We start from the raw sequence: 27015 nt of genomic DNA on the forward strand, positions 1-27015 counted from the left end.
TGCCTGAGACTTCACGCTGCCTTTTGGCCTCTTTATCGTAGTGAACCCCGGCTACACCAAGCATAGGCACATTCTGTTCCGAAATGACTTACACTTTGGAAAAGTTTTGAATGCTTCCATCAGTCTCAGAATAGATGTTATTACATCACCTAATAACACTAAAAATATGAAATTATATGGTATTATATTAATAGGCAAGAGACCCACCAGTCCCCGTCCTTTATTAGCCAAAGTGGAGAGCTGCTGCAAAAAGTGACCATAACGTGATATGGCCCTGTCATTTCAGATAAGCTGTGCTGTGTGTACCTGAGAAATACCACTATTACATGACTTATAACCTGCACTATACATTGGTTCTTGCCTCTGCTGCCTGTATCTCACATTTTCAGTTGTCTCTCAGCTTTTGGTGGAGAGTAGCTGCTATAATGTTTCATATGTACAGTACACATAGACTTGAGGAATTCCTGCTGTCCTGTCTCTGTGCAGCATGTGCTCAGAAGCAGCAGCTACTAAGCAGTGTAGCTGTGAATCTAACTCTAGGTGAGATAAAACGCTTACTAGATAAAAACAACACAGGCCTCTTGGTGTACCTACCTCTTTTTTCAACCTGTTTATCCCTCCCATGCCATCTCCATACACTTGAATGGGTAGCTGTAATCTAAAATGGGAGGTTCTCAAGAAAGCCACTCTCCATCAATGTACAGTATATGGAAAATAAGATGTCTGGAATCTGTCCAGAGGGGTCAGCGTATCCTGTTCTTCCAATAGGATAGTGTCTAAAGCATATTAGATAGGACAGCTTTTTTTAATATACCTTTAACCCCAAGGAAATCACAGATGATTGCAGTGTGGCACATCCATGCAGAAGAACCGCTCAAGTGTGAGGACCCCAAGAAACAGTTTCTTGCTGCTGGGAAGATATGCTACTACATATCCACCTCCTTCCAGTTGAATCCTTAATGGTAACCATCATTACTGTGTGCCACCACTCAGTCACCAGGGTAGTGTAGAAATCGGCTGGTGCCACTTGGGTACTACAAATAGGTTAGTCCCTTTTACTGGGCAGCTTTCTAGCTGTTGCAAAACTATAGCTCTTTGCAAGCCCTGCAAACAAAGGCTGTCAGTTGTAGTTTTGCAAAAGCCGAGAGATACATTTTGCAACCAGAGGAATCTGAATAATTACGATTTTTGATGGAGTTTTCCTTTAAGAAATGGTGACTGTTATTCATTAACCTACGGTATATTTAGTGCTGCCCTGATGTAAACCATTGTACATCTTGTGAAATACAATCCTGCTGACATTATAGAATTCAGTCATGTGATAATATCCTGCATTTCGGTTTTCTTAGTTTATTTACTTTCTTAAATAAAATCTATAGGATAATTTCTTGTTTCTTAAAGTTGTTTTTTTTTAACTAAAACAAAGTCCTATAAGAAATAGATGCATAATAAAATTGATATATATTTTTATACTATGATCTACTTGTTCTATTGACTTCATTATTATTTTTTTTCTTGTGGTTTATTTATTTTCATTGCTACCGATTAGTCTTTGAATTACAATCCGTGATATCCGGTGTGTACATATCATGATCACTGATATCTTTACATCCTCCAATTAATTCCTTTGAGTGTAGATGTACATATAGATCTCTCTTGTTCCCTTGTGATTTTCTCAAAGGTTAAGATATCACAACGGTGCATATTACCAAATGGAAGTATCCAATGAGCGTTTCGCTAAAAAGCTTCATCCAGGGTTCACCCCTTTCAACTCTCGCCAGCTCACCAAAGTAAGAGCGATAAGATGAGGGTGAAAGGTGGAACTCTATGGACGTCTGTCTACCTACAACCTTAAAACTATAACCTAAAAGAAACTGAAGCCTCGACCCATATCGGAATTGTCATTTCTATTAATTCCCGCTGCTGTTGCTTCTTTGGTGCCCCACTGGTCTCTGATTACTGGGATTATTGGGCACCAGCGATGACATACGGACACTGCATGTGATGTGACTACTGCAGCCAATCAGTATCTGTAGTGACATGGCGACACCACTGAGGTCGTCGCTGCTGCCAGTGATTGTTTGGAGCGATTGCGTCAAGATGGCATTACTTGAGCTGGAAAAATAATAAATATAATAAATATAATAAATATAAGTATCCAGCATCAGTATCTGGTCAGTATCCAGCATCAGTATTTGGTCAGTATCCAGCATCAGTATTTGGTCAGTATCCAGCATCAGTATCTGGTTAGTATCCAGCATCAGTATCTGGTCAGTATCCAGCATCAGTATCTGGTCAGTATCCAGCATCAGTATCTGGTCAGTATCCAGCATCAGTATCTGGTCAGTATCCAGCATCAGTATCTGGTCAGTATCCAGCATCAGTATCTGGTCAGTATCCAGCATCAGTATCTGGTCAGTATCCAGCATCAGTATCTGGTCAGTATCCAGCATCAGTATCTGGTCAGTATCCAGCATCAGTATCTGGTCAGTATCCAGCATCAGTATCTGGGCATTATTCAGCATCAGTATCTGGTCAGTATCCAGCATCAGTATCTGGTCAGTATCCAGCATCAGTATCTGGTCAGTATCCAGCATCAGTATCTGGTCAGTATCCAGCATCAGTATTTGGTCAGTATCCAGCATCAGTATTTGGTCAGTATCCAGCATCAGGTCAGTATACAGCATCAGTATTTGGTCAGTATGCGGCATCAGCATCTGGTCAGTATCCAGCATCAGCATCTGGTCAGTATCCAGCATCAGCATCTGGTCAGTATCCAGCATCAGCATCTGGTCAGTATCCAGCATCAGCATCTGGGCATTATTCAGCATCAGTATTTGGTCAGTATACAGCATCAGTATCTGGTCAGTATCCAGCATCAGTATCTGATCAGTATCCAGCATCAGTATCTGGGCATTATTCAGCATCAGTATCTGGTCAGTGTCCAGCATCAGTATTTGGTCAGTATTCAGCATCAGTATCTGGTCAGTATTCAGCATCAGTATCTGGTCAGTATCCAGCATCAGTATCTGGTCAGTATTCAGCATCAGCATCTGGTCAGTATCCAGCATCAGTATCTGGTCAGTATCCAGCATCAGTATTTTTACACCAAAATCAGGAGTGGAATTTGCAGAGAAAAACGATGATTGAAAGATTGATGCCAGTTCTGCATTTTGGCATAGAAATACTGGTGTGTGATAAAGTATATATAACACAGTGTATGAGTTTTGCTGAGAGCATGTTATCACCTATCCATATAACAGATAATAACTTTTAGATCAATGGGGGTCTGACTGCTGCGGTCCTCACGGATCACCATGCTCGATCACTGCGCCATTCATTCTCTGTGGCATTGCCGAGTGCTGTATTCCCATAAAATGGAGTGCCCTTAGACTCCATTCTAGTGGGGAGAAAAGTGCCCTGTTCTGGCCATCGTAGCATGATATGATTTTCTAGGATAAGGAGAGGATGGGAAAAAAAAGTCTCCTTTACGGAAACCTCTGGGTTGATGTTATGGCAGATAGATGGTATACCTTCCCACAGGTGAAGTGTATCCCCAGGGCTCCCGGTGTGCAGATGGAAGATGGTGAATGGTGCAGTAAAGAATGAGGACACAGGTTTGCAGTCTCTTTACCTGGTTTACTGAAGACTTCAGGCAGCCACAGTCCAGGGTCCCAGATTACAGGGCAGGCAGGGTCCGGCCGGCTTGGAAGTGAATCCAGAGTTCCCATATCCAGGTGGAGTTAAAAGCCTTCCTCTAGTGCGGTGGTATTGTAGTCCCTTATTGCCTATGGCTTCAGATAAGGTCCTCACAGTTCTTCTCTCTGTCCACCATATAGGATAGGACCATACCTGTATGACAGGTGACTTGAGCCTTTTTACAGGGACTCTATCACGCCCCGGGCTCTATATGTTACTGTGTCTCAGGCGTGTGTGGCAGACAGGTAACTTGCAATTCAGCTGTCCTGCCAGTCTCTACTATGTGTCTTAGGCTACTTTCACACTAGCGTCGGGCTCGGCCCGTCGCGGTGCGTCGGGCCGAGGTTCCCGACGCTAGCGTTGTCTCCGCTGCACAACGGGGGCAGCGGATGCATTTTTCCAGCGCATCCGTTGCCCCATTGTGAGGTGCGGGGAAGTGCGGGGAGGTGGGGGCGGAGGTCCGGCCGCGCATGCGCGGTCGGAAAAAGCGGACCGTCGGGAGCAAAAAACGTTACATGTAACGTTTTTTGCTCCCGACGGTCCGCCACAGCACGGCGCAACCGTCGCACGACGGTTGCGACGTGTGTCATTGCGTCGCAAATGCGTCGCTAATGTTAGTCAATGCAGAAAAAACGCATCCTGCAAGCACCTTTGCAGGATGCGTTTTTTCGGCAAAACGACGCATTGCGACGTAATGCAGTTAATGCCAGTGTGAAAGTAGCCTTAGGCTGTGTGCACACGATGCGGATTTAGTGCAGATCCGCAGCGGATTTTTTTGCGCAGAAACACTGCAGATCCACACTGTGATTTACAGTACAATGTAAATCAATAGGGAAAAAAAAAGCTGTGCAGATGGTGCGGAAAAATCAGTGCGGAAATGCTGCGAGTTTAAAAGAAGTGCATGTCACTTCTTTTGTGCGGATCTGCAGCGTTTCTGCACCCTTCTATAATAGAAATCCGCAGTGGGAAAAACTGCAAAAAATCCGCATCAATTCCTCGGCAAATCCGCATAAAAACCGCAGCAAATCCGCAGCTGCGGATTCTGCCAGGAGATGCGAATTTTGTGCAGAAAATTCTGCACCCCATTCCGCAACGTGTGCACATAGCCTTAGAGTCCCACAAAAGCCTCGGTGTTCCAGCTACCGGTGATCTGCGCTTCAGAGGGGAATCGCTCATTCGCAGCTGGTCTCCCCTGATGTCACTCTCCTGTGCTTCGCTGTCCTGCACGCTCACTCAACAATGTCCTTTCCTTCTGTATTATCTCTTTCTGCAGGAGCTGTAGTACTTCAGACTACACGGCCCCTTCAGACCTTCTGACACTCTACGTCTGTCTGCACTCTTCTCTGTCTGTAACTTTCTGAACCCTCTGACCCTTTCCCTCCAGATCAGAATGTATTTATAGGGGAGTTCACCTTAAACAGGCTTAGAGCTCCCCCTTCTGGCTTGGAGTGTGAACATGTTGTGTGCATTGTGATTACCTGATAAAAGATCTCCTTCATCGCTTCCAAAGGTAACATCACTCTCCCCGTGAGGAAAGCAATGTCACTGTGACAACCAGGACCCTGGGGCGTCACACACTCAGATGTCATCAGAGATCAGTCTGATTTATCCCACTCACTCAATGACTTGTATGGCTGACTGCTATATGATAATTGGATCCCACTCGGACATGCATCTTTTTCTGCAGGCAGGTTCAGTTGGAGGAAAAAAAAATCGGACATGTGCAGATCCTTGAGGGACATTGGTCCGAGTGCGATCTGATGTTTTGTCAGACCAAAAATACTTATGGGATAGGTGGTAACCAGAACACCATTTAAGTAGCACACTTAGCCTTAGTAGCCGGACGCGGTTTTCTCTTGGCCAGTGGCTAGAGATCGGCATTTGACAGATTAGACATAGTCTCACCCATATATTCGGGCCTTACGCCAGTGGTGGACAACCACAACTGCTAAGGCCGGCGTCACACTGGCGAGTTTTACGGACGTATGAGCGCAGAAATTACGTCCGTAAAACTCGCAAAATAAACGGCACAATTATTCTCAATGGGGCTGCTCCTATCAGCCGTATATTACGGTTCAGTATTATACGGCTTTCTACGGCCGTACAAAAGCGCAGCATGCTGCGTTTGTCAGCGTATTGCGCAAAAAATTCGCCAATGAAAGTCTATGGGGGCGAGAAAAATACAGATTCCACACGGACCTGCAGTGTGACTTGCGAGAAATATGCAGCGGTGTTAGTGAAAAGTCGGTAATTCAATTGCCGGCTTTTCATTTCTCCTGCACAAACCCGACAGGATATGAGACATGATTTACATACAGTAAACCATCTCATATCCCTTTTTTTTGGCATATTCCACACTACTAATGTTAGTAGTGTGTATGTGCAAAATTTCAGCGCTGTAGCTGCTGAAATAAAGGGTTAAATGGCGGAAAAAATTGGCGTGGGCTCCCGCGCAATTTTCTCCGCCAGAATGGTAAAGCCAGTGACTGAGGGCAGATATTAATAGCCAGGAGAGGGTCCATGGTTATTGGCCCCCCCGTGGCTAAAAACATCTGCCCCCAGCCACCCCAGAAAAGGCACATCTGGAAGATGCACCTATTCTGGCACTTGGCCACTCTCTTCCCACTCCCTGTAGCGGTGGGCTATGGGGTAATGAAGGGTTAATGTCACCTTGCTATTGTAAGGTGACATTAAGCCAGGTTAATAATGGAGAGGCGTCAATTATGACACCTATCCATTATTAATCCAATTGTTGGAAAGGGTTAAAAAACACACACACACATGATTTAAAAGTAGTTTAATGAAATAAACACAGCGGTTGTTGTAATAATTTATTGTTCTCTCAATCCATCAGGAACACCCTCGCTTGGAAAAATAATAAACGCACAAGATACATACCTTCTGGTGAACCGTCTCGTCCCACGAAGTAATCCATCTGAAGGGGTTAACTAATATTACAGGCAGGAGCCCTGCTAAATGCAGCTGTGCTCCGTGCCTGTAATCCCCGGCGAATGAATGAAATGTAGGTCATTGACCTACATTTCCTTCAGTCGCGGTGATGCGCCCCCTGGTGGATGTCCTCATATGACCTGGAGCGTGGGAAAAAGTTCCCAGGCTGCAGTTCATGAGAACATCCACCAGAGGGCGCCTCACCGCGACTCAATGTAAGTACAGATCCAGCTTTCCTTTCAGCACCCGGGGATTACAGGCACGAGCGAGTGGTTTATCGCAGCTCGTGCCTGTAATATTAGTTAACCCCTTCAGATGGATTACTTCGTGGGACGAGACGGTTCACCAGAAGGTATGTATCTTGTGCGTTTATTATTTTTCCAAGCGAGGGTTTGCAAATGGATTGCGAGAACAATAAATTATTACAACAATTGCTGTGTTTATTTCATTAAAATACTTTTTAATCATGTGTGTGTGTTTTTTAACCCTTTCCAACAATTGGATTAATAATGGATAGGTGACATAATTGACGCCTCTCCATTATTAATCTGGCTTAATGTCAGCTTACATTAGCAAGGTGGCATTAACCCTTCATTACCCCATATCCCACCGCTACAGGGAGTGGGAAGAGAGTGGCCAAGTGCCAGAATAGGTGCATCTTCCAGATGTGCCTTTTCTGGGGTGGCTGGGGGCAGATGTTTGTAGCCACGGGGGGGCCAATAACCATGGACCCTCTCCTGGCTATTAATATCTGCCCTCAGTCACTGGCTTTACCACTCTGGCGGAGAAAATTGCGCGGGAGCTCACGCCAATTTTTTCCGCCATTTAACCCTTTATTTCAGCAGCTACAGCGCTGAAATTTTGCACATACACACTACTAACATTAGTAGTGTGGAATATGCAAAAAAAAGGGGATATGAGATGGTTTACTGGATGTAAACCATGTCTCATATCCTGTCGGGTTTGTGCAGGAGAAATGAAAAGCCGGCAATTGAATTACCGGCTGTTCACAGATATCGCGCTGAATGAAATCTAAATACAGAATATATATATGTGTCTCAATGACATATATATATATATATATATATACTGTATATATGTTTTCCCGAACATTTGAGCACATAAATCCATTAGATGTCGGTTTTGCAAGCCTGCGCGAAAATCTCGGCATACGGATGCCATACGGATTACATACGGAGGATGCCATGCGCAAAATACGCTGACACACCCTGCCTACGGATCAATATTTTGGGAACATTTCTCCGTATTACGGCCGTATTACGGCCGTAAAAAACGGACCATATTGTCTTACGCCGAGTGTGACGCCGGCCTAATACATGGCACAAACACAAAACTGACGAAAAACTGCAACATAAGCAACTTCGGCCAAAGACTTGCCATGCTGCCACAATGAATGAGCAATTTCTATTTCTACACTACTCCTGTCACTGGAAGCGACAGCAAATGGAGCATGTGACTGAGTGTGCAAAGAAGAAAGTGTGAGGTGCTGCGGCGAGTGGAGGTGGGGAGCGCTATGCACAGCACCCTCAGCTTGCCCTCAGCCCACCCCACCCACTGTCCTCTGCGGTCTCCCCTCCCAAAAGCCTGACAGCGGCAGCGGCGGCGGCTGCACAAGGAATTCGTCCTGCTCCTCCCGAGTGATCCCTTCTCTATTTTGGTGCCTCTCCCCTCCTCCCCTCTCCTCAGTGCCGAGCCCATGACGTAATGGTTTATGTTAATTATTAGCATGTGGGAAGCCTAGGCTGGCGCTTCCCAGCTTCAGTCTCTGCGAGTGAGGGAGGGAGCACAGAGCCTGCAAGTCAACATGGCAAAGCCCAGGGAGGGAGAGCAGCAGCAGCAGCCCCTCTAGCTCCGGCACAGGGTCCCTGGCGCAGTGCTCCTGGTGCAGGTAGGTGGGTGGGTGGGAGGGAGACCCCCAGTGCTCTGGAGGCAGCTGCAACACTGTATCCTCTGTGCTGGGGGATTCGTTGACTTTCATGGGCAACTGCAACGTTGTATCCTGTATTTGTAAATCTGTATCTCCCTCAGCTGTGCATGGCTGCAGACATACTAGTAATATTAGCTGTACATTTCTGCCATGGGAACCTCTATTTCTTGCTGTAGTGTGTATAATCTGTTGCTGTCTGCTCCTCAGTGACTGACATCTATGGATCCATGCAGAGCTGCTCCGACACAGGAAATCAACTTTTCCCCCTTTTTTTTTTTTTTTTTGCAGTCACCTGGTTATAATCTATTATTATTTATTTTGTATTAATGTATTTATTTTTCCTGCATTAATACCTCATTCACCAACGCTCAAGTCAGCGGTGTTATGGACAGGTTAACCCACTGATTGATTTCCAAACAACAGTTGGGCACCAAAAAATGTTGCGGCTAGGTACAGGAAGGTTTATGGGATCTGTCAACAGAGAGGATTTGGCTGGCTGATGCAGATGCTGCTGATTTTTTTGCTCTACGTTGGTCACTAAGTGGTTAAATTTGATTTAATCACTGCACCAAAGGAGGGGGAAAAAAAATTATTTTCACCATATTTTGTGGTTCCGTTGTCTGTTTGCTTCCCCCGGTGTTGGTAGAAAGTAGCGGTTTATTAGATTGCGGATGTTAACTGTTGAGGGAAAAATGAATTGAGTATTTTATCTTGAAACCTATCCCTCCACTAGGTCTGATTGTTTGTGGCTTGGATAGCATTGAGTCAAAACGTTTTTCTTGAGGAGAATGTGTCACGCCAATGTCTTATTTTCACAGTTGTGAACATTGACTTGGAATGCGGGTGTGGAAGAGTCCGAGAGAGAACCCAAAGGGACGTCCGATCTGGAAAAACACCACCCAGGACCCGAGCATGCCTGAAGTGGAGAATACAACATTAGATTAATTTGTGCCAACGCCGGTGATAGAGCTGACCCTGTGTAAGAAGAAAAACAATCAATCAATTGAACCATCTTTCTATTTTTTTTATTTTTTTTCATCTCCAATTTTCTCTGTGGATCCTGTAAATCTTCTCTCATCATGATGTTTCGGGATCAAGTTGGAATGCTCTCTGGTTGGTTTAAAGGCTGGAATGAATGCGAACAAACTGTTGCACTGCTTTCCCTGCTGAAAAGGGTTAGCAGGACCCAAGCCAGATTCTTACAGATCTGCTTGGAGCATTCCTTGGTAGACTGTACAGAACTGCACATACTTGAAGGGGAAGCCAACAATCCCGGTGAGTTTTGTATTCCAGAAATGTGGAGCGTAACGTTGCGCAATCTGACCGTATGCCACATTGAGACGTATTGCAGATGCGTCCATGATGTTGGTAGACTGGGATTTTAGACATAACTTTTGACTGAAAAGTGGCAATTACATTTGACTAAATCCTTCTTTAGGTGACTTTCTTACTACGCTTTACAGTTTATGCTTCCTGCATGCTACCGTCCCTGGATGGACACCAAAAGAGTGCCCTTCTGCCCCCCACATGGTAGACCTTTGTATCGATTAGTGCAGCATGGTTGCATATAATTGCATTTCTTAAAAAGCCGTATGTTTGGGAGCCTTTAGGTGACATATGTTGCTGTATGGCTAGGGTATATCCCTCAGACTCTGCAGAACATGGTGTGACCCTTAGATACGGTAATTGCTTTTCTTATAGGCATGAAGAAGGCAGGGGCGTAACTGTAATAGGTTCATGGGTTGCAATTACACCTGGAGCCTAAAGGACCCAAAGCTCCACTTTGGCCTGTATGAAAAGACCAATATTATTGAAAACTTGCCCCATTGGGGCCAATGAGCTTCAGGTTACGCCACTGAGTGAAGGCCATCCTCACCAACAATTATTGCCGAAACTACAGCTCGCTCTGCAATGTGTCCAATGTCTGCTGTAACGAGCCATGGCAAAGTTGCCTCAGACTGCAGGTTTAGCACGACTGTAGACTGTTGGGACCCCAGTGGCTGAGATGACATAGTAGTCTGCCCCCAGTCTAAGGCAACATTAATGGTAAACATGAGCGCTTTTGTCAAGGAAAAATAATTTTTGACAGCATTTTCAGAACTGATGGATTGGAAGATCCATACATTTTTCTGGACTATACTGTATCTATTCATATGATTGACATTTACTTGTGGAGACTTTTTTTTTCCCCCAAAGTTTGTTTTACGCCAGATTTCCAAGTTGATACACGTGGACTGTTGAAATGAATTCATGATGATGGGATTGAATATTAATAACCAGCGGTTTACAAATTAGTCTAGCAGAATAATTTATCATAGAAGTCACCTGATTGAGATCCCTTTTTTAACACATATTTGGAGACAAAAACTAGTGAAAAAGGAGAAAATTTCAGCAGTCGCCCTTCCAGGTTCATTTCCACTCCCTGCATTTTTGGCCCAATGGTCATCACTTCATTATTGCACTTTTTCAGATACTTAGGGAATGAATAATTGCCTTTTTTTTTTTTTTTTTCCTAGCGGTCTTGCAGTGTCTTCTAGAATAACTAAGTCAGATCACGTAGAGTCTGGATTTTGTAGGCTTTTTGGCAAGGTAGCTAGTTTCATTTTAAGTAACATGCAGCATGAGCGGATAATTAATTTGCTGTGCAGTTTATTTTCTGCCGTGTGTTTTACCCTGATCACTGTAATGTAGCCAGCACTTTTTTTTTTTTTTCCTCTATAGTTGGGAGGTTATTAGAATTCTTCTTTTTTTTTTTTTTTTTTTTTCTCTTCGTTCTCTATATGGATGTTTTGTAAACAAGTAGAAAAGCTAATTGGATTGCAGAGTGGCCTATATGTACACTGGACTTCCTGTAGGCGCAAGGGCGTGCATTGTGGGTCTATGATGGGTAGAACGACCCTCAGAATGGCGAGTCTGGGCTCCTCAGGGTGGCACGGTAATGGGTAACTGTTCTAGTGATTGCAGGGGGTTCCAACCATCTTGGTTACTACCACCATCTCTAGTGATCATGCTACTTGGGCCAAAACCCATTTAAGGCTGCAGTCTCACATAGCATTTGGCCCACATTTCAGGTGTAACTGCTAAAGAGCCATGACTTAAAAAAACAAAAAACTCCAACATAGATGGATGTACCCACCTTAAGGCCGGTTTCACATGTCAGTGCCTCCGGCAGTGTAGTGACAGTTTTCTCACATACCGGAGTCACTGACACACGTACACCCATTCAAAGGATTGGGTCTATGCACATGTCAGCGTGTCCGTGTGCAAAACACGCTGACATGTCCGTTTTTGTGCAGCTGCAAGCTGCACGGATCACACGGACCCATACAAGTCAATGGGTCCATGTAAACACGTACCGCACACAGATGCTGTCCGTGTGCATTTTTAAAGCCATTGGGTTAAAATTGAAACAAATTGTTTCAACACACTTATATCTCCGGTACCGTTTTTTCCGGTACTGGAAATATCAGGACTTGTGAAACCGGCCTAAAGGAGTGTTTTCATTAGCGACTTAACAGCATTAAACTACCGCAATCATCAATTTATTTAACCATCAGCAGTGGCTAAAAAAAAACTATTTTTATAGGCATACCCCCTTTCAGATGTACATTGGGGTTCATTAAAATTCTTTGTTCTCATGGAGTATGTGGTCCCCCACTCACCTGGATTGACTCCATCTAATGCTGTTACTTTTTTCTCCTGCATGTTTCCTACCAATATTCCATTTTATAAGGGGTAATCGTCTATAAATCAATACCCAAGAAGGCCTTGTATTAAATGATTTTGGATCACCGGCCGTCATGCATACATACTGACCGTGGCTTCCTCTGCCACTGATTGAAGCCTTACCTGTGGACTTCACACTGGTGAGGTTCTTCTGATAGAGCCTGTGTTTACCTAAATTGGAAAAATTTACGTACGTTTTTTTTTGTCATCTGGGCCCTTTTTGCTCATTCTAAGAAAAGTGTGAAAGGCGGCAAAGGCGCGACGCACGATTATATCCACATACCTAGGCGCCCAATATTCCTGTGTAGGAGTACCTGAAGTTCATAAAGTCCATCGTGTGATCTATATCACGTCTAAACATCCAAGTCTACTCACAATAACATGTTTTTTCCGTATTGCATCATTGTATTTGCGCCCTAACCTGATGAAACCATCCAGTCACACAGCGATTGTGACCTCCGTGTAGTTCCACGTGCAGCATTACATCCAATGTAACTTTTCTTTTTTCAAATTTAAGGCAGGTTGTGACTTAGGCTACGTTCACATTTGCGTTGTGCGCCGCAGCGTCGGCGCCGCAGCGCACAACGCAAACAAAAACGCAGCAAAACGCATGCACAACGCTGCGTTTTGCGCCGCATGCGTCGTTTTTTTCATTGAATTTGGACGCAGCAAAAATGCAACTTGCTGCGTCCTCTGCGCACCGACGCGGGCGCCGCAGCGACGCATGCGGCGCAAAACGCAAGTGCGCCGCATGTCCATGCGCCCCCATGTTAAATATAGGGGCGCATGACGCATGCGGCGCCGCTGCGGCGCCCGACGCTGCGGCGCTGGCCGCAAATGTGAACGTAGCCTTATACATTTAGATTACCTGTCACATTTTAGCAGAGTATAAAGGGAGTTAGTGGACAAATTTCATGCTTCCGTCAGAATGGAGACGTATATCCCAGTATGGTACAGTAAGGTGGTTTATTTCAACGCGTTTCGAAGTATATAGTTAATTCTTCAGGAAAAGCCGCATTGAGGTGTTTTACCTGAAGTAACTATATACTTTGAAACGTGTTGAATTAAACCACCTTACTGTACCATACTGGGATAGGCTACTTTCACATTAGCGTCGTGCACTGCACGTCGCAATGCAACGTTGTGGCGCACCGATGCATACTGTTTTTCAACGCATCCGCTGCCCCATTGTGAGGTGCGGGGAGGCGGGGGCGGAAAAGACGGGCACGACGCACCAAAAAATGTTACAAGCAACGTTTTTTGGTGGCGACGGTCCGATACAACCGTCACACGACGGTTGCGACGTGTGGCAATGCGTCGCTAATGCAAGTCAATGGAGAAAAAACGCATCCTGCAAGCACTTTTGCAGGATGCGTTTTTTCTACAAAACGACGCATAGCGACGTGCAGTGCACGATGCTAGTGTGAAAGTAGCCATATACGTCTCCATTCTGACGGAAGCATGACACTTGTCCACTAACTCCTTTTACAGTCTGATGGTCACTTGCTGACCCGTGGATCCCCTGCAGCTGGCTCTCTACATTATATGCTGCTTTAACAGGTTGAACAGGTGAGTTTAATCTGCTCGTGAAGCTTACTGTATTTCTCAGATAAGACCCTATTTGCACTGATCTCTCCTACAGCTTCTTGGCTGTCACATTTTGGCGGTATTTTGCCTAATAAAGAGATTGATAAATATTTGTTTTCAGTGATCAGTAGTTGGAGGTAGGAGCAGGGCTGCCACTAGGAATTTCGTGGCCACCTTGAAACTCTGCCCAGGCTCCATCTTAGCTCCGCCTTCACCTCTTGAACCTTCCACAGTCCCACTACCCTCTCTTGGAAAAACTCCACTTCTGCACCATGTCCTCATCAATCACTCATTAACCGTTCCCATCACCAGATCACATACATAGCCAGCAGCTTGTTTTGGCCAAAAGATTTTTTTAATCCGCCACCATGACAAGATAGACTCTTTTGGCCGGGCCCTGCTCTTCTGTAACTTATTAAACAATTGTTAAAATATCCAATACAATTTTAGGTATTTTTATTTATTTTTAAATTTTTAAAATGACTAATAATATCACATGCAAGGGACAAACACCATGACCAGATCACATATTACCACTAGAGATGAGCTAATTTGATCGGGTCAGGGCTTATTCAGCAAGCTATAGCTTGCTGAATAAGCCCTGACCTGATCAAATTCGCTCATCTCTAATTAAAACCACAGTGACTGAATAATACCACATACAGGGAATAAATACCGCCACACCATGACCAGACAACATATTACCACCACATGGAGACCAATAATACCACATACAAGGAACAAATACCACCACGCCTTGACCAGACCACATATTACCACCACATAGTGACCAAATACTAGAATACTGATCATTAATAAAAATAAAAAACCACAATACTAATGCCATTATACATGGGAGATCTGTACTTAGTATACAGTGTCTATGAACAGGTCATACAGTGATCACCGGTGACATTATTTACAGGAGATCTGTATATAGTGTCTATATAGTGTCACTGTACAGGTAATACCATGATCATTAGTGGCATTACACACAGCTCTGTATATAGTGCAAGTGTACAAGTAACACTGACTCACCGGTGACCCCTCTAGTTGAAGTTCTTCATCTTTGCTTTTTCTTCTTCATCCAGTTCAGTCTGCCATCACTTCTTCCAGCCAGGTCTCATCTCTGAAGAAAATAAGTTATCTAGAGCACATTCCCCAATTTTTCCCCAACCACTATACTACGCCAGATGAAGAAAAAAAGCATCTGTGTCGTCCTGCACAGTAACGGGACCTCTCACCCCCCCCCCCCCCCCCCCACACACACACACTGAAAAGAGTATCGTCAAAGATATCCTTTAATTAGCCCCTACAGTAATAATTTCCCACATTCTGGACCCCGCGTGTCCACCCATTCTGCCTCATGTCTCTCCATATTGCCCCCATAGTCATCCATACTAGTATAATGCATCACATAGTCATATATAGTAGTATAATGTAGCCCCATTTCAGTATAATACACCTTCATAGTCATATATAGCGGTATAATGCATCCCATAATATAATGCTGCCCCATGGCAGTATAATGCAGCTCCATAATATGCTTCCCTATAAGGGTAAAATGCTCCCCCATAGTGGTATAATGCTCCTGCATAATATAATGCTCCCCCTTAGGGGTATAATGCAGCCCCATAATATAATGCTCCCCCATAGGGGTATAATGCTCCTGCATAATATAATGCTCCCCCACAGGGGTCTAATGCACCCCATAATATAATGCTCCCCCATAGGGGTATAATGCACCCATATAGTATAATGCACCCAATAATATAATGCTCCCCCCATAGGGGTATAATGCAGCCCCATACAGGTATAATGCACCCCATACTGCGGTTTTACAAAAAAAAATTAAAAAGGTTCTCCTCACCTAGCAGAAAGGGAAATAATGCCCTGATGGCGGCCCTGGGTAGGAGCGTGCTCGAGGTCTGACTTTCATGGGTGACTTTTCGATAGGTAAATGTTGCATTACCAACAGTTTTATTAATGCAGGAGACGCACAGACATTTTGAGGGTTTACAGAATCCTTTTGTTTAGCACCAAGTTGCATCAGAAGAGCTCCTCAGTGCAACCACTAGATAACGGGAAGTGTACTACTTGCTACTTATGGCAACCCCTAAAGAGCAATGTTTCTTTACCATTTTCCATACATTATACACTGAAGAAAATAAGTATTGGATACACGGCTGATTTTGAAAGTCTTCCCACCTACAAAGAATGAAGAGATCTGTAATTTTTATCGTAAGTACATACACCTCACCTGTGAGAGACAGAATCTAAAATTAATGATTTTGCATTTTATTGCATGAAATAAGTATTTTATCACCGACCAACCAGCAAGAATTCTGGCTCTCACAGACATGTTAGTTTTTCTGTATGGCCATCGTCACACTTGCGTGTGCAATGCGAGAAACTCGCACGAGTCTCTTGTATCAATACCCGGCACCGCCACCGGCACTTCAGACCGGAGTGTGCGGCTGTATGTAGTTCTATGCAGCTGAATGCTCCGTTCCCGAGTGCCGGTGGCAGTGCCGGGTATTGATACGAGAGACTTGTGTGAGTTTCTCGCATTGCACATGGAAGTGTGACTCTGACCTAAGAAGCCTCCTACTCCACACTCATTACCTGGATTAATTGCTCCTGTTTGACCTCCTTACCTGTATAAAAGACACCTGTCCACACACTAAATCACACTCCAACCTCTTCACCATGGCCAAGACCAAAGAGCTGTCTAAAGACATCAGGGACAAAATTGTAGCCCTGCACAAGGCTGGGATGGGCTACAGGACAATTGGTAAGCAGCTTGGTGAGAAGGCAACAACTCTGAGCACAATCTATATACCGTATATATATTTGTCTAAGGCCGGAGACACACTGGTGCGAGAGACGGCCGAGTCTCGCTGGTTAAAAGCAAGCTGTGGCACCTGCACTCCGGAGCAGAGCGTGCGGCTCCATAGCAATACATGGAGCTGCACGCTCAGCTCCGGAATGCAGGTGCCACAGCTTGCTTTTAACCAGCGAGACTCGGCCGTCTCTCGCACCAGTGTGTCTCCGGCCTAAGGGGTACTTCCGTCTTTCTGTCGGCAACTTCCGTCACGGTTATTCATTCGCTGATTGGTCTCGCCAGCTGCCTGTCAAGGCTGCCGTGACCAATCAGTGACTGGCACAGTCCGATTAGTCCCGCTCCATACTCCCCGCAGTCACGGCTCACACAGGGTTAATGCCAGCGGTAACGGACCGCGTTATGCCGCGGGTAAGTCACTCCGTTACCGCCGCTATTAACCCTGTGTGACCAAGTTTTTACTATTGAGGCTGCCTATGCAGCCTTAATAGTAAAAACATCTAATGTGAAAAATAATAAAAAAAAAAACAAACAAATCATTATATACTCGCCTTCCCAACGCTCCGGTGACCGGTCCATGCAAGCGGCAGGTTCCGGTGCTAAGTTTGGTGTGCGACAAGGACCTGCCATGACGTCACGGTCATGTGACCGTGATGTCACCACAGGCCCTGCGCGAAGAAGCTGCGGTACCATGGCACAGGCAGGGACAGCATCAGGAGCGCCAGGAGCAGGTGAGTATTTCATATTCACCTGTCCGCATTCCAGGCGCCGCTCTGTCTTCCCGTCCTCTTGCAGTGACTGTGCAGGTCAGAGGGCGCGATCACGTATTAGTGTGCGCGCAGCCCTCTGCCTGAACAGTCAGTGCGGAGACACGGGACGCTGAGGAGCAGCGACGAGAGGTGAGTATGTGATTTTTTTATTTTTTTTTTTATTTTTTTTTTTTATTATTGCAGCAGCAGCATTACATGTGGCACAATGCTGTATGGAGCGTCTATGGGGCCATAAAGAACTACATGGAGCATTATATGGGGCATCTATGGGGCCATAACTGCATGGAGCATTATATGGAGCATCTATTGGGCCATAACTGCATGGAGCATTATATTGAGCATTATATGGGGCATCTATGGGGCCATAACTGCATGGAGCATTATATGGGGCATCTATGGGGCCATAACTGCATGGAGCATGGCATTACAAGATCTATTCCTTAAATAATAAATAAAAACACAACACAGAATTTATTGAGTGGAAGAAAAATGGCCGTGATGTTTATTTAGGGTTAAACCAGTTACAAACAAAATAAATAATGTAATCACAACTTCCATATTTCCATAAAAATACCAAATCCAATCCGCCCATACCAATGGGCGATTTTCCCACAAACAAGAACATCACGACGGGGACTTAACAAAGAAAAGGGGAGGGAGGGTGGGCTCTTCTTTTCTTCACTTCTCCAGCGGAATGATGTTCCCTGGTAAAAGCTGGCAAATATATAGCAGAATAAATCTGCCCAACAACCATAACCACCAATAAAAATCCTTTGAAATGGGCGCCAAAAACACCAGTTAAAACCAGAGCTTCTAAAAATAGCTCACCATGGACATTTAAACTGACCTGAGATTGAACCCTAAATTAAAGACCAATGTGCATATCTGATAACAACAATATTCCTAAGATCTGTAATGCCATGAGACCCCCCCTTTATTTCATTTTTTGGCGGGGGGGGGGGGGGCTAGCATGGCATTACAAGATCTATTCCTTAAATAATAAATAAAAACACAACACAGAATTTATTGAGTGGAAGAAAAATGGCCGTGATGTTTATTTAGGGTTAAACCAGTTACAAACAAAATAAATAATGTAATCACAACTTCCATATTTCCATAAAAATACCAAATCCAATCCGCCCATACCAATGGGCGATTTTCCCAAGAGCCAAGCCTCAAAGAGGCGAGGCCCCCCCATAACCACACAGCCACTTTTCAACCATTGATTGTAAATTTAAGTTAAAAATATCCAATCCAATAACTGATAAATGGACCAAATCATTCCGAAAAAGTCCTGGTAAAAACCCTTCTAAATCCTCATGACGAAAAGAAAAACCGCCAATTAATGGTAAAAATTTACTCATACTCCTATTAATTCTTTTACGAATCTTATCCAAAAATAAAAACTTAGAATCAGACCATAAAATTCTGGGGACAATTTCAGAAAAAACAAGACCAACAGACGGAAAAGACTGTCTAATGCTGCAAATATCAGACCTCATAAAAGCTAATAAATCTAAAGTTCTCATTTTGCCCAGATCGTTACCGGACAGATGAAAAATCACTAAATCTGGAAAAGGAAACATGTTAATACATTTTCTAAACTCAAAACAAAAATTTGACCATTTCATGCCCCGAACACTGTGCCAGAAGATCTGAACTTGAGAAGAATTAAATGATAAATTCTCAGTATAAACTCTCTGCCTGGCCCTCTTCTCTGCCCAAAAAATATACGAGTGTCCAATAATCCACACTATGAATGGACCTGAAAAATAAATAGATAATTAGTAATCGTAAAGTTCGTGGCGAACATACAATTTGAATCTATTAGATTCCCATCTACCCAATTTCTGTATTGAAGCATCCTCTAAGCCTGATCTGGCTGCTTCGGTAGCAGCTCCTATACGGAAAGAATGGGAAGTGATCCTAAGGTGTTGGTAATTCAAAGAACATAAGCATTTTTTTAGAACTGCATTGAATTGAAATATAGTTACAGGTAAACCATCCAAATGAATAAATAACGGGCCTGAAATATCTGGCCTAATAGTAAGCCAACGCCTTAAACTAGATACTGGGCAGATTAACGGCTCAGGGAAAGAGTTAATAATTAACCTAGAACCTCTGCCCATCTGGTCTGTTTTTGATTGTCTAATAAATAAAACTACTTGAGAATTATCAACTCTGACATCAGACCTGAACAGACCAGAAGGTTCCGATTTTTTAGTTGAGACTACCTCGCCAACCCGCAAGGCACCGAAAAATGTGAGTGTGAATATTGAATAAAATAAAAGGCTCTCCTCTCTAGAACTACAAACATCAGGGAGCGCTAAGCATAATTCCTTCAAAAGCTGGAAAGAGATCGGGCGTCTTGAATCTGGTTTAAAGTTAGATCTCTTCAAGCCCTTCAAAAATTGTTTTAAGGGAAAAAAACTAGTTAGCGGGGGGTTACCCCTTAATTTTAGAAAAAACGATACCCCTGCAATGGATTTAGCTATAGCTGAGTGGGAGAGGCCTGATTCAGACAGAGATACTGCAGGCCGGATAAGGCATTGGATACATTACAATTTAAGTTATGAAGGGCGCAAAAATTCACCCATCTAAGCCACGCGGCCGAATAATCGGCCCATGATCTAGCAGAGAGGGAATTCCTAATACACTGAGGAATCAAATCGAAATCAGCTCCCAAATTGACTGCGGGCAAGGAGTTGGCTCCAAATCTGCGTTGGGTACCTGTAAGCAAAAAATTGACCGCTCATGTTTGCACAGTGAACCCGCCACTGAAGCCCATGCACTCACACCTTGTTTCGCTTTGATCCAAATATTAAATTTTAGGCATGTTAAAACCAACTGTCTTATAATCAAAGAAGCACATTTATTTTTAGAGGACAGGGTGTTTATGGAGAGAAGTACTCCTTGATTCAATGAAAAGATGCTAATCCTGGAGTTTTGAATCAAAGAGCCCCATAAATAGAGCCCCAAAAAAATTGCAAAGAGTTCCAGCACCATCTCATTATTTGTGATATGAGAATCCAACCAATGAGATGGCCACTGAACATAACACCAATGATGTGACAAAAGAACACCACAGCCGGAAGTGGAATTCACTGAAACAGAGAAGGGGATTGAGTCAGCAGAAATAAAAGCAGTTTGCCAGCAAGACTTTCCGTTAAAATCTGAAAGAAATTCTAACCAAATTTTTACATCCTCCTTCATCTCAGAAGAAATTCTGATATGAGAAGTAGGAGACGTTAATCCTTTGGTAGCATCATAAAGCCGTCTAGAAAAGACTCGACCGATTGGAATAATACGCAAAGCAAAATTTAGTAGGCCGAGTAAAGATTGAAGATCCTTTAAGATCACCTTCTTTTTGGTAAGACAATTATTTAGTGCAGTGGATAATTTTACAATTTTGTCCGGCGGGAGTCTGGATTCCATTTTAACCGAGTCTAACGTAACGCCTAAAAACTCGATACAATTACAAGGAAAAACGGTTTTCTCATGGGCAATGGGAACGCCAAAATACTCGCACATTTTAATAAAACTATTAAGTGTATCTAAACAAATTGAGGATTCAGGGGGGCCTACAAACAAAAAATCGTCTAGATAATGCAAAATATTGACGTTGGGGGAATTAGATTCCAGTATCCAATGCAAAAATGATGAGAAGCTCTCGAAGTAAAAACAAGACAGGGAAAAACCCATAGGGAGGCATTTGTCAAAGAAAAACTGGTTTTCAAAATAAAAGCCTAATGAATTAAAACCGTTAGGATCTATAGGTAATAACCGAAACGCCGACTTAATGTCCGATTTGGACATAAGAGCGTTCTTACCCATAGTCCTAAGCATGTCTATGGCCAAATCAAATGATGAGTAGCTAACAGAACAGACGTCTTTATCTACCTCATCATTTAAAGATGAACCAGTGGGGTACGATAGGTGGTGAATCAGGCGGAAAGATCCCGTATCTTTTTTGGGTACTAAACCTAACGGAGAAATACGAAAATTTGGGAAAGGAGGGGAGGTAAAAGGACCTGCGACCCTACCAAGTTCCAGCTTGCTAAAAATTTTTTCTCTAGCTATTTCGGGATTAAACGCCAGAGAGGGAAGATTCCTTAACAACTTACAACCGATCCCTTTAAAAGAAGGCACAAAAAAACCTTTAGAAAACCCGTTAAAAATTAATTTACTGCTCAGAAGATCTGGGTACTTGTTTAGCCAGTACACCAGTCTTTCCAGCTTCACTGGGGTCGAGGCTTTTTGCATTGCTGTCCCTGGAAAGTGTTTGCTGAGCGGACTGCTTTTTAAAGCATCGTGACATAGAGTGCGCATTTCCGCAAAATGAACACTCATGTCGAAATCTGCAGTTAGTATTCCACTTAGACAGAGTCATTAAAAGCAAAACAGACGCCCTTCTTAGGGAGGGCTGATGACACCTGTTTAGTTGAAGACTGTCTCTGAGGCAGCATCAGATTAATCCAAAGCCCCACATCCTTCGTACCCCAGGAGAGGTCAGGATGAACAGCTAACTTTTGCCTAAAAGATTCATCATAATTAATCCAGGCAAAACCGCCAAAGTTGCGGTATGCCTCCAAAATTATGTCAATGTGTTGAAACAATTTACTACATAAATTGGGTGATTTCTCGCCCAGGACCGCCGAGTAAATTGAAAAGGCCTGTATCCAATTGTTGAAAGATCTGATGTGACCACGTTTAACGTCATCCGAATCAGATTTTTCATCGCGCCTCTCCAACCTACCCGGCTGATCCCTGCGAGGAAGCAGAGAAAATAAATCAATGTATTGGTTACCCCAAATCAGCTCCTTTGTTGCTGAGCTGAGATGAAAACCAAGGGGAGAAAGCTCACAAGTCAGAGCTTCTTTAAAGTGATTCTGAGGAATTAGCGTAGAGGATGTGGAAATTCCAGGACTGTTGTCAAAACTGACAACTGTGGGAGAAGGAGATTTAAAAACCTCCCCCAGTGTCTCTGAAACCACATCCTTGATCATGTTTTTAAAATCAGAGTGCGAGACAGACAGGGGCACATGAATGTTCTCACCCCTACTGATGGCGTCGCTGCTGCGTCCAGAAGAGTTGCCAGCACTCCAGCCCTCCATGTTGGGCGAGCGCCGGTGCGAGCCAGCTGATCCTGACCCGATGGAGTCCTCACGCTGCGGGAGCACGCGATCCGGTGCGGGAGCTGGGATGCTGGAGGAGGCCGCAGCCATCGCCGACAGGGCGCCTGACAGAGGGGTTCCCGCAGCGCTTGTACGGCTGCATCTTACCCCTGTTCTGCCAGTGCTCACTGATGACGCGGCTGGCGACGGCTGAGGACGCTGTGTGAGCTCTCGCGCTGGGCTGCGAGATCTCCTGGATGCAGCACCGCGAGGCTTCCTGGATGGCGCTTGAGAGCGGCGTCTGGTCCTCTGCGACGGGCCCGGTCCATCCTGAGGTAACGGCAGGGCCGGAGAGCCTGGAGCTCTGATGACCAATGGTGGCTCTGCAGCTTCTTGACACGGGGACTCAGCCTGGGATGCCGGTACGGGAGGGGGGGAGACGGCTTCGGATGCTACCGCATAAGGTTCTATAGCGAGGCAGCTCCTTAGCCAGTCAACCCCGCCCTCAGCGCCGGCTCTGGAGATCAGCTGCTGCAGCAATTCTTCCATCCTGGAAAGGGGACTCTTCTTTTCTTCACTTCTCCAGCGGAATGATGTTCCCTGGTAAAAGCTGGCAAATATATAGCAGAATAAATCTGCCCAACAACCATAACCACCAATAAAAATCCTTTGAAATGGGCGCCAAAAACACCAGTTAAAACCAGAGCTTCTAAAAATAGCTCACCATGGACATTTAAACTGACCTGAGATTGAACCCTAAATTAAAGACCAATGTGCATATCTGATAACAACAATATTCCTAAGATCTGTAATGCCATGAGACCCCCCCTTTATTTCATTTTTTGGCGGGGGGGGGCTAGCATTATACTACATGACAGGGCAATATACTACGTGACTGGGCAATATAGTACGTGGACATGCATATTCTAGAATACCCGATGCGATAGAATCGGGCCACCATCTAGTTATTAGAAAATGGAAGAAACACAAGATAAGTCATTCTTCCTCAATCTGGGGCTCCATGCAAGATTTTGCATTGTGGGATAAGGATAATTCTGAGAGAGGTCAGGAATGAGCCCAGAACTACATGGGAGGACCTGGTCAATGACCTGAAGAGAGCTGGGACCACAGTCTCAAATATTATCGTTAATAACACACTACGGCGTCATGGATTAAAATCCTGCAGGGCATGCAAGGTCCCCCTGCTCACGCCAGAACATGTTCAGGCTCATTTGAAGTTCGCCAATGACATCTGGATGATCCAAAGCAAGCATAGGAGAAGGTCATGCGGTCAGATGAGACCAAAATAGAACTTCGTGCAAACACGGCGAAAGGAGTGGAGTACAACCATCCCAACCGGGAAACATCATACGTTGGGGGTGCTTTTCTGCAATGAGGTCAAGACGACTGCACCGTATAGAAAGGAGGATGGTTGGGGCCCTGTATCTTGAGATTTTGGCCAACAACCTCCTTCCCTCAGTAAGAGCTTTGAAGATGGGTCATGGCTGGATCTTCCAGCATGACAAGGACCTGAGACACACAGCCAGAGCATCTAAGGAGTGGCTCCGTAAGAAGCATTTCAAGATCCTGGAGTGGCCTAGCCAGTCTCCAGAGCTGAACCCAATAGAAAATCTTTGGAGTGAGCTGAAACTCAATGTTGTCCAACAACATCCCAGAAACCGAGAAGATCTGTATGGAGGAGGGGGGCCAAAATCCCTGCTGCAGTGTGTGCAAACCTGGTCAAGAACTACAGGAAACTTCTGACCTCTGTAATTACAAACTTTCTGTACAAAATCTTAAGTTCTGTTTTTCTATTGTATCAAATACTTATTTCATGCAATAAAATGCTAATTAATTATGTAAAAATTATACAATGTGATTTTCTAGTTTTTTATGTTCTGTCTCTCACAGTTGAAGTGTACCTACGATATAAATTACAGACTAGTGATGAGCGAATATACTCGTTACTCGAGATTTCCCGAGCACGGTCGAGTGTCCTCCGAGTATTTTTTAGTGCTCGGAGATTGTTTTCCTCACCTCAGCTGAATGATTTACATCTCTTAGCCAGCTTGATTACATGTGGGTATTCCCTAGCAACCAGGCAACCCCCACTTGTACTTATGCTGGCTATCAGATGTAAATCATTCAGCTGCGGCGAAGAAAACTAAATCTCAGAGCACTAAAAAAATACTCGGAGGACACCCGAGCATGCTCAAGAAATCTCGAGTACCGAGTATATTCACTCATCACTATTACAGACTTCTCCATTCTTTACAGGTGGGAAAACTTGCAAAATTAGCAATGTATCAAATACTTATTTTCCCTACTATATACAGTTGTGCTCAAGTTTACATACCCGGCAGAATTTTTGCTTTCTTGGCCTTTCTTCAGAGAATGAGTGATAACACCAAAACTTTTTCTCCACTCATGGTTAGTGGTTGGGTGAAGCCATTTATTGTCAAACTACTGTATTTTCTCTTTTTAAATCATAATAACAACCCAACACATCCAAATGACCCTCATAAAAAAGTTTACATACCCTGGTGATTTTGGCCTGATAACATGCACAGAAGTTGGCACAAATGGGTTTGAATGGCTAATAAAGGTAACATCCTCATCTGTGACCTGTTTGCTCGTAATCAGTGTGTGTGCATAAAAGCTTTCTGGGATCCAGACAGACTCTTGCATCTTTCATCCAGCCACTAACGTTTCTGGATTGTGAGTCATGGGGGGGAAAGCAAAAAAAATTGTCAACGGATCTACGGGAAAAGGTAGTTGAACTGTATAAAACAGGAAAGGGATACAAAAAGATATCCAAGGAATTGATCATGCCAGTCAGCAGCGTTCAAACTGTGATTAACAAATGGAAAATCAGGGGCTCTGTACAAAAAAAAAAAAAAAACCACGGTCAGGTAGACCAACAAATTTTGTCCACAACTGCTAGGAAAATTGTTCGGGATGCAAAATAAAACCCACGAATAACATCAGCTGAAATTCTGGAATCTCTGAAAACTAGCGGTGTGGCTGTTTCAAGATGCATAATGAGGCACTTGAAAAAAAAAATGAGCTGCGTGGTTGAGTTGCCAGAAGAAAACCATTCTGTGCAAATGCCATAAATTATCACCTGCAATATGCAAAACAGCACAGAAACAAGTCTCAAATCTTCTGGAACAAGGTAATTTGGAATAAGACTAAAATTTTTAGTGTTTTGGCCACAACCATAAACGTTACATTTGGAGAGAGGTCAACAAGGCCTATGATGAAAGGAACACCATTCCTACTGTAAAGCATGGAGGTGGATCGCTGATGTTTTGGGGATGTGTGAGCTACAAAGGCACAGGAAACTTGGTCAAAGTTGAAGGAAAGATGAATGCAGCATGTTATCAGCAAATACTGGAGGCAAATTTGCAATCATCTGCCCGGAAGCTGTGCATGGGACGAACTTGGAGGTTCCAAAGCACAAGGCAAAGTCGATCTGTCATTGGCTACGGCAGAACAAAGAGAAGGTTCTGGAGTGGCCATCTCAGTTTCCTGACTTCAATATCATTGAGCCACTCTGGGGAGATCTCAAGCGCGCAGTTCATTCATGTGAGAAAATAAAGAACCTCATTCACAACTGCCACAAAAGACTTCAAGCTGTCATTGATGTTAGAGGGGGCAATACACGCTATTAAGAAATGGGGTATGTAAACTTTTGATCAAGGTCATTTGGATGTTTTGGGTTGTCACTATGATTTAAAAAGATGAAACACAGTAGTTTGACAATAAATGGCTTCACCCAACCACTAACCATGAGTGAAGAAAAAGTTTTGGTGTTATCATTCAAATTCTCTGAAAAAAGGCCAAGAAAGCAAAAATTCTGCCGGTTATGTAAACTTTTGAGCACATATATAAATGCAATATACAAGGCTGTTAAGATGCATGTTTCTTTATAATACCTTGTACTATGGATTTACTACTTGTCAAAGAGATTCTGCTTTCCTAATTTAATGAGTCATTTTTTTTTTTCCTCCTTCTTCCTCTGCTTCTAACGAAGTTTGTTCCCCAATCTGTAGTTTCTTTAAAATAAAAATGCAGCGCTGTCGAGGTGATGTCAATGCTGCAGATAAGACACCAAGAGCAGCAGCGAAGACAGAGCTGGACCTGGGAAGGGCAAGTAAAGGGCTTTTTTACAAACTGCATCTGTAGGGGACAGCGACTTTCCCTCTAGAGGGTCTGTGCTCATGGTGCCTTTAAGATACAGATGCCGGTAGACCACTAAGGTTTTCCTAGGCATAGCTGCTGCAGGAGACTGCCAGCTCTTTTTCCTGCAGAGGCTTTTCTGGCGGCTTTGGTGCCGTTTTTGCAGTGATTCCGTTGCTGGCATCTTTACTCCCATCT

At 44.0% G+C, this 27015-nt stretch overlaps 1 protein-coding gene across 2 annotated transcripts in view; it reads left to right on the plus strand.

Annotated features, from left to right (window-relative positions):
* Window positions 1–8104: 8104 nt before the first annotated feature.
* SAMD4A (sterile alpha motif domain containing 4A) overlaps window positions 8105–27015 on the plus strand; it is a 116177-nt gene continuing 97266 nt past the window's right edge. The window contains exons 1-2 of one of the 2 annotated variants that reach the window (XM_077269881.1): window positions 8105–8557; window positions 9415–9871. In XM_077269881.1, coding sequence (XP_077125996.1) covers window positions 9676–9871 — 196 coding nt within the window. In that variant the 5' untranslated portion in view covers window positions 8105–8557; window positions 9415–9675. The remainder of the gene's footprint in view (window positions 8558–9414; window positions 9872–27015) is intronic. The other variant, XM_077269889.1, reaches the window with a different exon arrangement.

Source organism: Ranitomeya variabilis, chromosome 1 (assembly GCF_051348905.1).
Source record: "Ranitomeya variabilis isolate aRanVar5 chromosome 1, aRanVar5.hap1, whole genome shotgun sequence".
In the NCBI taxonomy this organism is placed as follows: Eukaryota; Metazoa; Chordata; class Amphibia; order Anura; family Dendrobatidae; genus Ranitomeya; species Ranitomeya variabilis.